Genomic DNA, 18,395 nt, shown 5'->3' with positions numbered 1-18,395 from the left:
CTGTCCATATTTCTTCAGACACTCTCGATCAGATCTGATCCCTTGAATCTCTTTCTCACGTCCACTGTATAATCATAAAGGATTTGATTTAGGTCATACCTGAATGGTCTTGTGGCTTTCCCTACTTTCTTCAATTTCAGTCTGATTTGGCAATAATGAGTTCATGATACGAGCCACAGTCAGCTCCAGGTCTTGTTTTGCTGACTGTATAGAACAAATCTGCATCTTTGGCTGCAATGAACATAATCAATCTGATTTTGGTATTGACCATCTGATGATGTCCACGTGTAGAATCTTCTCTTGTGTTATTAGAAAAGCATGTTTGCTATGACCAGTGCATTCTCTTGGCAAAACTCTATTAGCCTTTGAACTGCTTTGTTTTGTACTCCAAGGCCAAATCTGCCCGTTACTGCAGGCATCTCATGATTTCCTGCTTTTGTGTTCCAGTCCCCTATAATGAAAAGGATGTCTATTTTGAGTATTAGTTCTGGAATGTCTTGTAGCTCTTTGTAGAACTGTTGAACTTCAGCATTACTAGTTGGTGTATGGACTTGGATTACTGTGATATTAAATGATTTGCCTTGGAAATGAACAGAGATCATTCTGTCATTTTGGGGATTGCACCCAAGAAGTGCATTTCAGTTTTTTGTTGACTATAAGGCCTACTCCATTTCTTCTAAAGGATTCTTGCCCACAGTAGTAGATATAATGGTCATCTGAGTTAAATTCACCCATTCAGTATTCTTGCCTTGAGAACCCCATGAACAGTATGAAAAGGCAAAATGATATGACACTGAAAGATGAACTTCCCAGGTCCGTAGGTGCCCAGTATGCTACTGGAGAAGAGTGGAGAAATAACTCTAAAAAGAATGAAGAGACAGAGCCAAAGCAAAAACAGCACCCAGTTGTTAATGTGACTGGTGATGGAAGTAAAGTCCAATGCCATAAAGAACAGCATTGCATAGGAACCTGGAATGTTAGGTCCATGAATCAAGGTAAATGTGCTTAGTACATGGCCAAATACTCCAGGAGGACCCTGTGCAGATACCCAGAGTTCTCCTTCTGTTGCATTCTCTTCTCTAACACTCTGCCTTGTGAGATCTAACCATATCACTCTCTAGTAACTCCCATAACTCTTAGCTCTGTCCACTCAGAGAGTTCCCTGAACTCTACTGAGTCCCTCTGCACTGCCTCACTATTCGTCACTATCTCAGGTTATAAACTCTGGAGGTTATGGGACTCACTTGGTTTAGTTCCTGTTACACAGGAATCACTGTCATTCCTTACCTGATTTCCAATTTGTTGAAAAGCCTTGTTTTATATATTTTGCTTAGTTTTTTAGTTGTTTTATTGGGAAGGGAAATCTAGTCCCTTTTACTTCATCTTCATCTGACCAAAACTTTTTGGTCTTTACTTTTAAATTTTTATTTCTAATGCATGGATAACCTGTTAAATCATTTATGTTGTCTAAAGGAATAACCTGGATCAAATTGTATTGTGTATTCTATATACAGTTCTGAAAGCTTAATAAGTATTTACTACATATCTAATGATTTCTTAATAAAAATGTTTGATAGTAATAACACTTAATCTCATATTTTTGTCTTGATTTTGGTTTATAATACTAAAAGTATACAATTGCTTAAAGTGAATGACTATTAAATAGAAATATACTTCAAAATATTAAGTAAGCACATTACAAAAGGTAAGGATGGTTATGATATTTAAAATAAACCTTAATACAGTCAGTGAAATGTATTTTTATCTGATTATTTCAATTGATTAAAGTAAACTAATAATCTGTTTTTTGAGCAAAAACATATGCAGATAGTTTCATTTTTATAAATATGATATTTTACTTTATTTCAGGTGATTGTCAAATCTGGGCCAGGAACTTTTCTCAGTCTGGCTGTATATGACAATTATATCTTCTGGTCAGATTGGGGAAGAAGAGCTATCTTGCGTTCTAACAAGTACACAGGAGGAGATACAAAAATTCTACGTTCTGATATTCCACATCAACCAATGGGTATCATAGCTGTTGCTAATGATACCAATAGCTGTAAGTTACCATAGAAAGCAAATTTATTTCTTAATTATATAATCTCTCAAAAACATATATATATATATTTAAGTAATACTTAGTTGGATTTTGTTTTCTTACTGTTTCTGGGGCTACTATTCAGGCTTTGACCATTGAATATATTGAAATTATCTGAACGTTTTATGGAAATTTTGTAGTTCTTAATTTATCACCAGAGGAATGATTCACTTTTAATTATTAGTTTCTGTAGATCTATTGCACACTTTCTCACTCCTCTTATTTTTGATGATTCAAATCAGGTTGTTTTCAAGAAAATAATACTTGTTTTACAAACAAGCTTTGCATCTGGCCTAAACATTTTTTTTCTAATCACTGGAATACCTACAAAATTGCAGTTTGCAGTGTTTGTGTAGTTTCTAGAGGTACCAGTGTATTGAATGACAAATATGTTAAAAAATGTAGAGATTTGTTACATATTTTTAATTGTACTTATCATTTGGAATCTTTAGATTTTCAAAAGTCCTGAATCTTCCTTGTTCATGAGATATTTTGAGAGATTGAGGTTGTTTAAAAGTTCACTGTTAATCTATAGTAACACAGTACAGGAATTCAGTATAAAATGTCACCAATAAAACCTCTTCATTGCAGGTGAACTTTCTCCATGTGCATTATTGAATGGAGGTTGCCATGACTTGTGCCTTTTAACTCCTAATGGAAGAGTGAATTGTTCCTGCAGAGGGGATCGAATATTGCTGGAAGACAACAGATGTGTGAGTAAGTAAAGAGAATTAAGGTGTGATGTGACACATAACTGCTCAAAATGGCACACATGGACACTGGAATTGTTTTAGCATATGTTTGAAGTTGTACTTTCCTCCAATATTAGAGACCCTGTTGGCTTATCTCTCTATTCTAAAAAGAACTGTTTACCATTCTACCTATAGCACCATGTGATAGGTAATAATAACCCAAAGAGTGATGAATGTTGTATCCTCTGATTGTGGCTGGAAGATGTTGGGTAAACGGAAGAAATACCTGTAAACAATGATATCTGAAAACTTAGGAGTTATGACTTTAAGAATTCAGTCAATAGCAAAATTAATTAAAGCCAAAATAAACCAGTGTACAGGCAATACCTTAGTAGTGAACTCACTCACAGTCGGTCAGAGTATGTAAATGAGAAAGAATGGCTCACACAATTTATTTGTAGTCATTTCTGAACTGTTAATTAAAAATGTAACATTGCAGCCTTGTGTGATGTTTATACCTCCCAAAGGCATTGCAATCTTTAATTAGTACCATTACAGTATATGCTTATTAACAGCTAAGCTTCCCAAACTGTTTCTACTGTAAATAACGGTTCAAGTGTTCTAATATCGTCATGAAAATTATCCAGCAACATAAAAAGGGTTAATTTCTCTTTAACATCAAAACTAGTTGTGAGTAAGAAATACAGGAGAGAAGCATTTTGGAAAACTAAAATTGGTAAACTCTTACGATGTGTTCAGTTTTTTTTCTCCTAATCTGTATACTCATCTCATATCTTTCACCTTAGAAAATCAATAGAGTTGAATATGTCTACATTATAAAAATAATAATCATAAGCTGAAAGTATTTTTCAATTGCATCTTTTGTCTTCTTTCAGTCTTTGTATACCAGAAGGATCTTCTCTTTTGCCTGTTCTTTATTGTAATACAAAAAAGTGTGATTCTTGGACCCCTGTATATTTGGAAACTTTTTTCTAATACAGTTAGACATAATTTTTTAACCAGGAAAACTACTACACCTAATGCAAAAACATATACATATTTTCTAACTTTGTATCTTGGCACATAATCCAAAAGGGCATTTCTTAGCAAAATAAGTAAAAGACTTTAAGAATGTGCTGAGGCAAACAAGGGAGTGATGTAATTGTCCAGTAGATAGTTAATTTCAATAATTTGGGCCACAAATTCCAACATTTCTTCATTACCTAACACTTCCCTGAATTTCTCAAGTAATTGCTTAAACCCTCTATTTCAGTTTGCCTTTGTGGTTTCAGCTGTAATTGTCTGGATCCGACGCCATCTGTAAGCCTGGAGTGTTAGCCATGCATTAGAATCACTCATGTTTCTTTCGCAGGTCACTGCAGGCCAATAGTAAACCAATGCCTCTAGTCAAAACAGCAAGGCTTATTTGTAGACAGTAGATTCCTGTCCTTGCAGCAAAATAGATTAAATACATCTGTCCCTACTAAGCCACCTGCGTCTCACTATTGATGAGAGGGAATGAATCAGACAGAAAACTGTAGTGTTAAAACAAGCATAGTTGTATTCACGTGGAACTGCAGAGTGATACTAGATTCTTCAGAGCTGACAAATCTTTACAGAAGTATCTTGTATCCATTGTGCATTCATATTGAAATTCTGTGGTCCAGCATAGAGATTGAAAAGTAACTCTTGGCTTCTTCTTATCAAATCTATCTTTGGGAAATGATGATGTTTCTGGAATATTGGGGTCCACATCTGAATTAGTTCACCCAGAGCAGTTTATGAATGTTAGTGGCAACATTACAAGGATAAAAGGTTATTTACTAACACCTACTTGAGGGCAAAGGAGAGAAAACCATTTGTTGTCATAACTCTTGAGAAAAAAGATTAGGCAATTCCATTTTACACGACATTGCTAACCTTATTAACACCCGTAACAGAAACAACAATAGCAAATATAATTAGATGAAGCAATTACCTTGTAAGAGAATGGAGGACAGCTGAACCACAGTTTTTGTTTCTAGAGAGAGGCAGAAAATACCCAGTACTATTTCTTCAAATGAACATACCTAAACAAGAATTGTGCTCATACAATGTTTGTTTTTTGCATAATAAACCATATTTAGCATACATATTATCATCTTTTCCTCAAAGGTATGGTGATTATAAAACCAAAATATGGCATTTTCTACCATAGCAATTATTTTTCACTGGAAATGAGAAATTAAACAGTTTGTGTTTAAAATAGACAAACAAGTTAGGAATGCTAATGGACTCTCAGTAAACTGGATGAATTTTATTCAGTTCATGATCTAAGGTGATTGTGGGCAGTAAGTCAGCACTCTTCCTAAAGATAATAATTCTTTAAAGTGAGTGGTATTTTCAGACTCTTAATTTCTTGTTATTTCCTCTAAAATGGCTTTCTACCTTAGCTACTGACTAGTGAAATTTAGAGTGCACCAAGAAAAACAAAATTAACTTTGGAAAGGGCTGCTATCATTTTAAAAGTTAAATTATAAGTCATTAATAGGTAGATAGATAGAGAAAATATAAATATTCTGTAAAAATGATTACATTCTAGGAATAATAAAGAAACAAAACACTGGGAACTTCAAAGAGTATTAGTATCTGTTTAATTGAATATTCCTGAAATAAATCCTAAAAACTGATAGCAAATTATAAAATTAAACTATATTTTCCTGCATTAGTAGAGATAAATGAATTCTAATTACCTCCAACATAATTAACATGATTTACTTTCCTTGTACGGTTTTTCTACAAGCAATAGATTGAGTGCTGTGCTGCGCTAATTCGCTTCAGTTATGTCAGACTCTGCGACCCTAAGGACTGTGGTAGCCCACAGGCCCTCTGTCTATGGGATTCTCCAGGCAAAAATAGTGGAGTGGGTGGCTGTGCTCTCCTTCAGGGGATCTTCCTGATCCAGGGATCTAACCCGTGTCTCTTACATCTTCTGCATTGGCAGGCGGGTTCTTTACCACTAGCACCACCTGGGAAGCCCAGTAGACTGAGTATATGCAAGCAGACAGCACAAAATGCAGCAGAAACATTGTACTCCAAAAGCTTGCTAGTAAATCAATTGTTTAAGAATAAAAATAAAGCAGTGGGATAGTTTGGGAGGTGGGAGGCAGGATCAAGAGGGACAGGACATATGTATGCCTAAGGCTGATTCATGTTGATGTATGCAGAAACCAACAGAATATCATAAAGCAATTATCCTCCAATTAAAAATAAATAAATTTTTGAAAAATGTCTATTTTCCCCAAGAGAGATCATTCTAAAACAGAGGTCACATACTGGCATTCCAGGGATGAAATCTAGCTATAGAAAAGCTTCTTTGTACTCATGGCTGTTTTCTACTGACAAGTTGCTCAAATCACAAAAAACTCGGACTTTAAATTTCTTATAAGAATCCTGGCACTTAGAGGTGGGACAATACGGCAGTGGTTAACTAGAGCCCATAAGCATCTGCTGCATGTGCTTTTCGCTTTATCTTTGTCCTCTACCAGCACCCCATACAGACTCCCATGCATTTCAAGGAATAGGTACTGATCACATGTGGCAGGAAGAGAGGGTCTTCTCCCTGGCACCTCTCACAATGTAAATAGCACAAGAGGCTCTGCTATTCTATAGAGAATAATTTCAGCAACTCTCGTACTTCTGAGTGATAGAAATTGTTACAGAGATTTTTTTCAGCAGGTAGTTGGGGAGGAAGGACATTTGGAGGTGAGACTTCAGTGAAATGAATCAATTCAAGGCATCCAAGATGAGAACTCTATATGCTAAAAAATTTCAGTGTATTGAAGAATACATGAGATTACAATAAGAAAATACAAAAGCACTGTCAGTATGTACAGAGCTTATTTAACTGGCTCTTTTTAAACATTTATTTTTAGGATAAACTGCTAAGCAAGATGCATAAATATAGTCACCCAGATTTAAGCCCCTCCTTCTTTCCACACATGTACAGTCACCAAATAATTAACAAAATCCACAAACTTACTTTAAACACAAAGATCAAGTTAGGCAACTTATGAACATTTGCAAAGGGAGCTTGAAAACAACACAATAAAAGCGTCCCTCTTAATTTTTTTTTTGTAAAGGAATTCCATAAACAATTGCCCTTTATTAATTTTTATATAAGCAAATTTATTTATTTTTATGATTAAGATTAAAGGAAACAACTGTTATGACATCAAAAATGTTTGTTATTACATGAAATATTGACCTTTTTTCCTTTCAGCTAAAAATTCTTCCTGCAATATTTATTCAGAATTTGAGTGTGGAAATGGAGAATGCATTGATTATCAGCTCACCTGTGATGGCATTCCTCATTGTAAGGATAAATCAGATGAAAAACTGCTCTACTGTGGTAAGTTTTCAGTGTGTGATTTTCTCATTTCAGAGATAAGTTTGCAATTATTTTTATAGTTTTTGGTATGATTGTCTCCATTTGGTTTGTATGTATGATTTTCTTACTGCCTCTCATTAACATGTAGATTAACAATTGATTTGGCTTGTTCTTATTCAAATTGGGCACCTTATTTCCTACCCAATACACATGATATTAATTGAAGAATTTCCTCATATTTTCCATGCTTGAAGTATAAATTTAAATACACAGGAGCCTGTTTTTGAGCTCCCTAGTTATTCATCATTAGCAAAAGGTTTTAGGCTTACATTTAAAGAGGTCAGAAGTATTAGTTATTGGCTGGATATTGCAGGTTTAACCTGCAGCAAAAGTCCACTATCAGTCAATAGTATATTTTTGTATTGGTATCAGGGTCTTATTCATTCTAAATAATTTTGACTCTCGGATTATCCCAGGGCTATTATCCTTAGGTACAAAGGCTGATTGCTTTAGCCCTGGTGTCCATTAAGTATGGAATTCCACCAGTTGTGCCTCTGTAGGTGATACTAAATAACAGTCAAACTTTCCCTCTCCCATAGAAATATAAACAGTTTTTTGGACTCTATAGTAAGCCACTGTTACTTGCCTTCGTTTCAACAATATTTTTCCTGAAAGCATGCATCTATGCAATCATTAATAGTTGATGTAGAATTGATCTAGAATATTTCTAAAGTAGTCTGATTTATTCTTATGCTGTATAGTATTGGCATTATATGCTCTTCAAAATTTAGGTATCTATATCTGGAATTGCTGTATTTGGCTTCTGTATTTCTCTTTTGTTTTATTTCTTGTTAAAGAAAGTTAAAACAAGAGTAATGCGTATTTTGGGAAATTCACAAGAAGTTTTTTCACTCTATTACATTGCACAGTAAACATCCTTGGCTAAAATGACAGTCAAATGTAATTTGTCTGTAATTAACATGTAACTAAATCTTAGGGAATTTACCTCAAATGATGTGTTTACCAAAATCAATAGCTATGTCCTGTACATCATGAAAATATTAAAGCATATAAAAATGTGATAATTATCAGCTTATATCCACATTGTTATGAATTGGCTTGAGAATATATTTCACATTATTTTTATCTTCTTAGAAGGCAGATAATATTTGTCTGAAAACGGGTTAGCAAGCTTTTTCTGTAAAGGGTATGCTGCTATTTTGTGGTTTTGTGGGTCATACATGCTTTTGTCACATATTCTAGTGTTTTAAACAATCTTTTACAAATGTAAAAATCATTATTAGTTCCAGAGCCAGATAAAAACAGGTTCACATGCTGCATTTGGCCTGTGGACTATAGTTTGACAATTTCAGGCATAGATTCCAGATTTTAGAATCACATTTGAGTTTAAATGTTTGTTCCCAAATCGACTAGTTTGTGACTAGAATGAGGAAAGGCCATTACTTCTCCTATATTTTAGTTTCTCACTACAAATCTTCCCTGTTGACTCAGCTGGTACAGATTCCGCCTGCAATGCGGGAGACCTGGGTTTGATCCCTGGGTCAGGAAGATCCCCTGGCAGAAGGCTTGGCAACCCACTCCAGTATTCTTACCTGGAGAATCTCCGCGGACAGAGGGGCGTGGAGGGCTACAGTCTATGGGGTCGCAAAGAGTCAGACATGACTGAGCAACTAAGCACAACACAGCACACTACCAAGCAAACCTAGCTGGAATGGTGGTTGGGAACATTAAATAAACATGTGTATATTTACATATGCTCAATATAGAGCCTTGCAAAAGAAGCTTTCAGTAAATGGCAGCTATTATTATTGTGAGTGGTACCTTCTGCCCCAAATCAGAAAATGTCAGGAGATTCTGATTAAGGTAAACAGGTTTCAGAAGGCAATTATTCTTCTGCTTCGAAAATTCTAGTAAATTCTTTAAGAGGATTTTTAAGAGAAATTTATGGATAAATAGGTGACTCTTGAATTCACTGATTCAGGAATAAATGTTTTGTTTGACACTTCCTTTTCTTGATTTAAAATACTTGTGGGGTGCAAAGGAGATAGGGGATAGGTGTTGAAGTGTCTTTATTACTTTTGAGGTAGAGACTCATTTCTTCAGAAATGAATATATAAGTTTATTTCTGTCCTACCTGACAGAAATGCCAGAAGCAATAAAGTGGGTATAATTTGATGAGATCTCCAAGTGTGAATCATTGAAGTTAAAATAGTCAAAGAGCTTTTTCATAGATATTCTAATCCAGAACTGGAATGCCACACAGCACCTGGTCTTTAGGTCCACAATCTGGTTATTGTGAATGAGATCTTACCTGTGATCTTCTTTTTGTAAAAATATTTCTATAAGCTCTCCAAGTATGTGTTTTCACTTTTCCATGTAAGAAAACAGAAGTTGTCGAAGAGGTTTCAAGCCCTGCTACAATCGTCGTTGTGTTCCTCACAGCAAGTTATGTGATGGTGAAAATGATTGTGGAGACAACTCTGATGAATTAGACTGTAAAGGTAAACACATGTCATATCAACCTAGGAATATTATCATGCTAAGTGTTCACCAAACTCTTCTACAGTGTATTCCTGAGAGTTCTGGAGTTTCACCTTTTTGATATATAACCCTGACTAACATCTATGGACCATGCTTTGGTCAATGCTGTTGAAGAGAGTTATTAGAGTCAGTTGAAAATTGATGACTATTTTTCTGTTTCTGGTTTCTATTTCTTTCTTTGCTCACTTCAAGATTCTTTCTCAAATTTTCAGTTCAACCTCCCTATTTGGGACATTTCTATCGGAAAGTATAACACTAAATTTACTGCTCCAAAATGTTCCCTTCATTCCTTAATCCTATCTCCTACATGTGATTTCTTCATTTTCCTACTTATTGGAAAGGAAACCTTGGTATTCTTCTTTGTTCCTCCTTCCACCATGCTTTATTAGCCACATGCCCAATCATCAACAAATCTTCCAGTTCTTTGAAATATATTCCCTTTCAGAATAACTTGAGCCTGGCTCAACAGAATAAGCTTAACAGCCTTTTAATTGATCTCCTTTTGGAAATCAATTGGAAATACTGCTACTGTTTCCAATAAATCAAAATCTTTAGTCATGCTAACACAATTTAACATTTTACTATGTTAAATTTAAAATTTTACCATGGAACACATGAGCAGCCACACTACCTGGAATAGAACCCCAGCCCTAACACTAACTGAGAAACTTTGGATAAGGTACTTAACCAACTGGTGCCTCAGTTTTCCAAATTATAAGAAAAGAGACAATAGTTAAATAAGTATATCAGTATTAGAACAGAACTTGGCATATAGTAAATGCTATGTAAAGATTTAGGTTTTTTCTTTTTTCTTTTTTTTTAAGTATTCCTCAGGTAAAGAATCCCAATATTTGCAGAACAAGTGACAAGTTTTTAGTCTGACATTTATGGTCTCCTAAAATCTGGACTCAACAGATCTTTCCAAACCAATTTCCCATTAAAAATCTTTCCATTTATTGAAAATACTTTATTGGGTGAAATTCTTTAAGAATAGAGACATAAAATTTATAAGTTCTGTGTGTGCACTCAATTTAGATCAAACTCTAAGTGAAAGATAGTCATTTAAATAGGTAAAGATGAATATGAGGTGCTATGATTGCACTATTAAGAATTTTTTTTAACTTGGAGGTAACCTGAAAGACTTCATAGACTAATGTCAAAGTCTAAAAACGGTGAAATGATTTAAAAACAAGAGAATTCCAAGTGGAGGGACCAATATTGAAAGCTGAAAGTAATTTGATGATTAGAGCCAGATTGCATATTAGGGAGTGTCAACAAAAATGAAGTAGTTAGAAGGAACTGGGATATGATGATGTTTTCTGGTGTAATGTTATAGAACACGAACTTTATCTTGTAGTCTCCAGAAAGGGGAAAAAAAAGAGGAAAAAAACTGATTTTTAGAATTAAAACTATAATACTGAGACCAGAAGGACAAAATAGAAGGCTGTTACAGCAGTGAAAGCTAGGAATAAACAGGAGAAAGACAGATATAACAGAATTTTAAATGGTAGCATAACATGTTTTCTGGGGTAAGAAACATGGGAATAGAGGATAAGCATGTGTTGGTGGGGGCAGGAGGGGATGTTCCCAGGTGGTGCTAGTGGTAAAGAACCCACCTGCCAATGCAGGAGACATAAGAGACTCGAGTTCAATCTCTGGTTTGGGAAGAGCCCCTGGAAGTGGGCATAGCAAACCATTCCAATATTTTTGTCTGAAGAATCCCATGAACAGAGGAACCTGGCGGGCTACAGTCCATGCAGAGTTGGACATGACTGAAGCATCTTGGCATGTGTGTGTGTGTGTGTGTGTGTTGCCTGCTTAAAAATTTTTTTTTCATTAAATTTTAAATTTATTTTTGTGTGCCCCCCTTTGTTGTGTGAAACAGGGACAAGTTAATAAGAATGGTCCACATTCTGAGGTTGGGGTACCTATAGATATTCAAATGGAACTGTTCAAAGGTTATATATATAAGCAGAGGTATGGAGCTCAGATAGTAGGTTTAGATCAGAAGAATTGATCTTGGATTTCTTAAAGAGAGAGAACTCAAAGGAGGTATGAAGTAGCAGTTGTTTTAGGAGAATGCATCAAAATGACCTATTTAAATTAAAATTGAAGACACTAATAAAGAAATGAAACATATACCACAAGAATAATAAAATGAGCTTCATAAGAGATTGTTTTTTTAAAGAAAGGAGGATAAATTAGCATTACAGAGAAGGCAAGAGGGCAGGCATAGACTGGAAAGTTCATTCTACTTGGCAAATAGATAATAATTCCTTGGTTACCTTAAAGAGTTAATTCAGTGGAATGGGAAAGAAATACCAGATCACACCGGATTGAGACAAATATGAATGGTGAAAGAGTAAAGACAGTGAGTTCAGACTATTTTTTAAAAAGATTGATGGTAGAGAAAAGATGTATGAAGTACAGTTGTAATGAGAAGACTATAAAAATTTAAGGAAGAAGGTAGAATGTGTACAATTTTGTAGCTGATAAAGGATTGAGAAGTTACTCTGTTGTCTTAGAGTATATGATCTTGGCCAAACACTTGAGAAGCTTACCATCTAAGTTGATACTGTAGTTTAGGAAGAGCCAAGTACATTTGAAAGTTACCTGTGGTTTTGTATTATCTATAAAAGACTAAAATTGATAAATTGTAGTAAGACATTGGTAGTTAGTGGAGAGAAACAGATAAGCATTTGGAAGGAAGGACAGGAAAGTAGAAAGAAACAAAATAGATATGTTCTATTAGTTATTATGCAAGGTAGAAAGACTATCATGAAAACAGTAAGCTGGGATAAAAATTAAAAGATAAATCTAGAATATGAAGGAACTGAATAATAGATACAGGAAGTAGATTTTAATATAAACTTCCATGGCAAAAGGAGCCATGTAAATTTAATAAGTTACTGTGGATTTTCTTGGAAAATGGTTTCTTTTAAAAAGCAGTAAGCAAATTAGTGCATCTGGGTTTATGAAATATAATACCCAGTACATGGTAGGTGTTTATTAAACTCTTAAGTGGCTGGTTGAAACCATAAGTCTTCTAAAAGTATAGGTAGGTTTCATTTTGCTTAATGACATCAGTATCAGCTGAATAACAATATAAATAATTCAAAATTTTATTTCCCCCTTTTTATTTATTTTTTTAATTTATTTTTTTAAATTTATTTATTTTTTATTTTACTTCACAATTCTGTATTGGTTTTGCCATACTTTGACATGAATCTACCACGGGTGTACATGCGTAATCTAAACTCTTAGTTTCTGTGTTATAACCATCTCAGCCATATACTTGGAGACAGAACCACCATGTTTGAGATTCAAGTTTTTGTCAAAACTTTTATTTTGTGATAATAATAGTGTAGTGATCAAGACAATTGGATATTTTGTGAAGCAATAACAACAAAATTGTATACCTTGAACTTCTTCCTATATAATGTAGTACATTTGAAACTACGCATGCTCAAGTAGATGCTGTGTTACATACTATAAGTTAACAAATTTAAGCAAATGGTCTAGCTTCTGTAGGATAAACAAATGGGTTGCTTTTTAGATGAAAGCTTACTTATTATATTTTCATCATTTACATTTGATTTTCCTCTCATATTATGATTGTTCACATGGTATTCTTTCATGCCACAGGCGAAATACTAACTTGGGTACTTTTTCCATAAGCCAGTTTCTTATAAAGCATTAATTCAAATGTATGTCCATCAAACACATGGACACTTATAGCATGTAAAATGTCATGAAGGAAAAGGAACATAAATAGGCTTAGGAAGAATGAAAAAAGAATTATTTCTCTAGTCACCCCCTTTTTCTATAATCATTGCCACTTGGGGACACAGTGCTTTGTTGTGTATATATACATGTACACAGACAAATCATATGTTATTGTTTAATGTAAATAAAGCAAAAAATAACAAAATTTAAATGGTACAATAAAATATCAATAAATACAGAAAGATTTTAATAGGCTTTGGAGAAAAGCTAGGGTGGAATCATCTGAAGTACTATTTCAGTTTTGTTTGTTTAATTTAGATGTTAATAGCAATTAACATTTTTTTAATGGCATATAGTCAAAGAATCTATTTATGGAAATATTGTAAGGAATTATTTTTTATCTCTTGTCTTCGGAAGCAAAGTGAAAACCCATATCCTCATCAATCTTTTATTACTGCCTCTTTGTAATACTCCTTTCATAACTGAGAGCTTTAGACATCAAGCTGTCTGGTGGGGATCTGAGGAGTTGTTCAGAAAGTTTGTTATTTTTCATTTCTCTTCTATTTGAGTGAATAGATTTGTAGAGATTGCATCATATCCCTCCTTCGCTCCCTGTTGAGATGAATATACTCTCTCTGAAAAGAACTTCCTTGGGCCACCTGAACACCTTTAGGTGGACTGGAGAAATAAGCAATTCTAAGGCAACCTAGAGGAGAGGAAGCTGGTGTTGTGTTTTGTTTTCCCCAAATTCATAGGAAAACTTTGATGATTACACAAATGACAAGCTAAAGGAAAAGGATAAGCCTACCTGGAGGAGAAATCATTCTTTCTGGGTTCACATTCCCTTGGAGCCTAAGCAGTATATGAAATAAAAGATGTGGTTTGAAAGTAAACAGAAGAGATGTGACAGTGCATTTAATATATGTTTTCCTTGTCAGCTTCCCCTTTGCTACAGGCTGGGTAAGGGAGTTGGAAAAACAGTGAGTTAGCTTAGTTATAAGAATCATCCTAAGAACCAGGGAAAGACTGAGCAATTCTATATCTTTGCTATCAAATTAAATATTTTAACTAACATGGAGAGAAGGAAGTGGATTAAATAGGAGAATTAAGAAAGTATACGAAGGAAAGAAAGTATATTCTTTTACTTTCTCTCTCGCTACTACCTTTGATCCACAATATCCATCAGATCTTCCTTTGAGGTGTCTCATTGCTATTCTTGTGTCACTCACAATTTGTAGGCTTTATTATTTTTTTTGGCACTATCTGGAGGGAAAATGATAGTATTTCTCACTCAGTTTATCTTTATTTGGACTACATTATTTTCTCTTCTCTTTTTCTCCAGGGCTTTTAGCCTGAAAAAAAAGTTGTCAGAAACTTTTCATATTCACTTGATAAATTAAAGATCCTATCATCTTTTTCCCTCAAACTCACCCTAGGGTGAAACAAATTTCAGTGCATGACTGACCAAAACAACATAGAGGGAAAGTGGCAGAGGGAATAGAAAGGAAGAGGTTTTGGCACAGAAGATTTTGCTTACTAATTAAGTGATGTTTTCTCTATTACCATGGATTTCTCCTGTTTCATGACTCTCCTTTCTTGTCTACAAGTACTGGAGATGTTAATCCCCACAACCACCTTGCTCCTGCTGTTTATGGAATGGTGTAACTACTTAATATTCCCAATTCCAACACCGCTTATCACCCTACATGCCAAACTCTAAATCAAGTCATGGAATCTAATGGAGACAGGATTAGGAGTGAAGACACAACTGGTTCCAATGTGCACATCTCACACACTCTAACAGGCTCTCCTAGCCCTCCCCACCAAGAGTCATTAGCCCTATTTTTCACTGCAAAAGTGGGAGAAAAAGTATTTCATCCTCTCTCCAGTTCTCCTGACTTCCCCCTCACACATCTCATTTTTCCCCTACCTTTCTCTTAAATATTATTGTCTGACCACTCTTCTCAACTTTAAAGTTATGATTTATTTTCATCTAGTTAGATCAGAGTCCTTCTGTTTATATTTTCCTCTTCCTAGAATTCTATCCAAGACTCATGTTCTAATTGCTCCACATTTCCACTCTTTTCATTAGCCATTCTTTACACTCACTTCCACCTGAGAGTACCCAACACTACTTTTGAAACTCCATTACTGTGAAATCCCTGAAACTCCAGTCCTCCTATCTGAAATGCCATCGCCCTGTTCATGGAGTCATGACTTGCCCTCTTCTCTCTATCTGCCACCAATATCCACTCAGGTGGACTCCATGAAATGTACACAGAAGATTATCTGTGGAAGTTTGGAGGGAGATGGAGATGGTGGAATGGACTGTGATTGTCCCAGTACATCAGCATTAGGATTTCTAGCATCCCAAACTCTAACTGCAAGCATAGATAAAATTTAAAGTGCATTGTGCAATAAATCTTTGTATACTTGATTAGGAATATTACTACTATTCAAAATATTGTTTCACAGAGAAATACATTCTGAAATATAGTGTTTATAAGGAATTTTTTGAAACACAACCTCTTAATAGGAGACTGCTGAAAGACAGCAAAGTCAGAAGCAAAATGTATATACTTATCACGATTATTTTCTAAATTATGTATTCCATTTACTATTTCCATGGAAAAATATTGTACTGAAAAGCAATAGAAAAGAATATGGTTTATTTAGCATAAAGGAAAAACATCTATTTTTCCTCTTTGAAACAGTGTGTTTATCTCAACTTATAATGGCATTATCTTTTCACATAATAAGATGTTATTTTTAATGAAGAAAACAGTGAAGCAATTATAATTGCAAATTGTAAATAAAACATTTATTCTAATCATCATTTTAAACGTAAATAAGGATACAATTGCAAGATACAATTAAATATAAGAGCAGTGCATTTTGAAATACAAATGACATACATACCCTTGAGTAAAATTTGCATATTTTAAGATAGCATTTTAACCATTTACAATTGATATAATTTATATTTATAATTAAATAGGCTCTTTAGAGTATCAACACTAGAAAAAATGGCATAATCAAAGAGCCTTTCAGGTTGTTCATTAACATAATAAACCTGTGGAAATTTGAATTTGGAATAAAATTCTCACCTAAGTTAATCTAACACACAAAGCAAGCCATGCACCTGTTCACAACATATTGCGGGAAAACATTATATGGTAATGAATGTGTAACAAAGTAGAAAGGAATATATGACTAAGAATAAGCAATTCTGTACAAAGAATATATAATGATGGTAGCATATCAAAACTGATTTTCATCTAAGCATAGCAGGGAATTGGAAAGCCTTACTTTCCAATAACAGAAACAAGTCATACCACATTTATATGTTTCTTGGCGTGAGGCATCCATATTTCCTATACCAAATGTTAATGATATGGCATATAAAGGAAGATAACATAGTATGATGACTTTGTAGCTGTGCTAAACTATTTCATCTTTGAGTAATAAAGAAAACACTCAGTGATTTCCTCCTCAGTCTCTGTCCATCTCTTTTTATCATAGTAGGGAACATTCCACTTCTTAGCAAACAAGTTAGTATTTCTCTGTACACACTCAGGCTTTTGCTTAGAGTCATAACCTTGTACTTTTGATGCTGAAAAGAAAGAGCATTTCAGCAGCATTTATTTATTGTTTGTTTAGCTTAGTTTTGAAATGGAATGATCAGGCAAAATAAGGCACAGGCCTCTGCTTTCATGGTGCTTACAATTTAATGCGGGGAGAGATATCCAAGCAGACAATTGCAATGCAGTATCATAAGTATCACAATGTAGGGAAGAACTGTGTGACAGGGGAGAATATCTGAGGCATCTAACCCAAGCTTGGAATTGGGAGTCATGGGTCAAGTTCAACTGCCCAGAGTTTAAAAAGCAAAACCAAACAAAATATAAGAATTAAAGCACTCAAAATGTTAAAAGCAAGAAATCACTATCTAGTTTACCTATCCATTTATTTATTTACCTATTTTTCTAGTTTCAACCTGTGCTACTGTTGAGTTCCGCTGTACAGATGGAACGTGCATTCAGAGATCAGCACGATGCAACCAGAACATAGACTGTGCAGATGCTTCAGATGAAAAGAACTGCAGTAAGATATTCCATTACCTTTTGTTTGTGCATGTCTGTGCACCTTTGACATTTCACTGAACAGTGTCCAACTCCTCACTGAACCTTGTCCAGAATTGATATGCAATTAACCCCTGTGGTGTAGGATAATTGCATATTCACTTCTTCAAATGAGGTTAGCATTTCTTATTTCTGTGACCTACATAAAAGGCTCATAATCTTTGCAGATGAGGTGTTTCTCATTTTCCTGTTTACCCCCTTATAGATAATACAGACTGTACATATTTCTACAAACTTGGAGTGAAAACCACAGGGTTCATAAGATGCAATTCTACCTCACTGTGTGTTCTGCCAGCCTGGATATGTGATGGGTCTAATGACTGTGGAGACTACTCAGATGAATTAAAATGCCCAGGTAATTCTAGAAAGAACAACAGTCTTTGCCTTGAAGATTTATGTCATATAGCACAAACTTATTAATTTTCATTCTTGATATTCAGTGGCTTAGATGAAAACAAATGTTGTAGACTAAATTAAAAATGATCACCCAGTTCTAAACATGCCACTTTATATTTTTTATGACTTATGGAATGATACTCAAGAAATCTGTTCTATATTTGGATCAGTTTCCTTTTTCAAGTTCATTTCTTTGTTAATCCTTTTAACATTGGTGATAACATTTTAAAATGTGTAATTTATAAAGCTTTCATAGAAGCAGTATATACTGAGAGAAAACTATCAATAGACTAAAAGAGGGAGACTATGTTTCTCACTACCTGCTTTACTTGTATTATGCTTGTATTGTCATACTAGGCTGTTTGGCGCAGCTTATGTAATCTTGCAGCATAGTAATATGGGTAACA

General features: G+C 34.5%; 1 protein-coding gene across 1 annotated transcript in view; it reads left to right on the top strand.

Moving 5' to 3' along the window:
* Positions 1-18,395, top strand: part of LRP1B (LDL receptor related protein 1B) — a 762,233-nt gene that overhangs the window by 412,373 nt on the left and 331,465 nt on the right. The window contains exons 21-26 of the mRNA XM_040227930.1: positions 1,870-2,062; positions 2,693-2,818; positions 7,055-7,183; positions 9,565-9,684; positions 17,441-17,554; positions 17,798-17,947. Of these exons, the coding sequence (XP_040083864.1) occupies positions 1,870-2,062; positions 2,693-2,818; positions 7,055-7,183; positions 9,565-9,684; positions 17,441-17,554; positions 17,798-17,947 (832 nt within the window). The remainder of the gene's footprint in view (positions 1-1,869; positions 2,063-2,692; positions 2,819-7,054; positions 7,184-9,564; positions 9,685-17,440; positions 17,555-17,797; positions 17,948-18,395) is intronic.

This window comes from Oryx dammah, unplaced genomic scaffold (genome assembly GCF_014754425.2).
Source record: "Oryx dammah isolate SB20612 unplaced genomic scaffold, SCBI_Odam_1.1 HiC_scaffold_27, whole genome shotgun sequence".
Taxonomy (NCBI): domain Eukaryota; kingdom Metazoa; phylum Chordata; class Mammalia; order Artiodactyla; family Bovidae; genus Oryx; species Oryx dammah.
The sequence above is the reverse complement of the archived record's forward strand: the minus strand, read 5'-3'. Positions and strand labels throughout refer to the sequence as shown.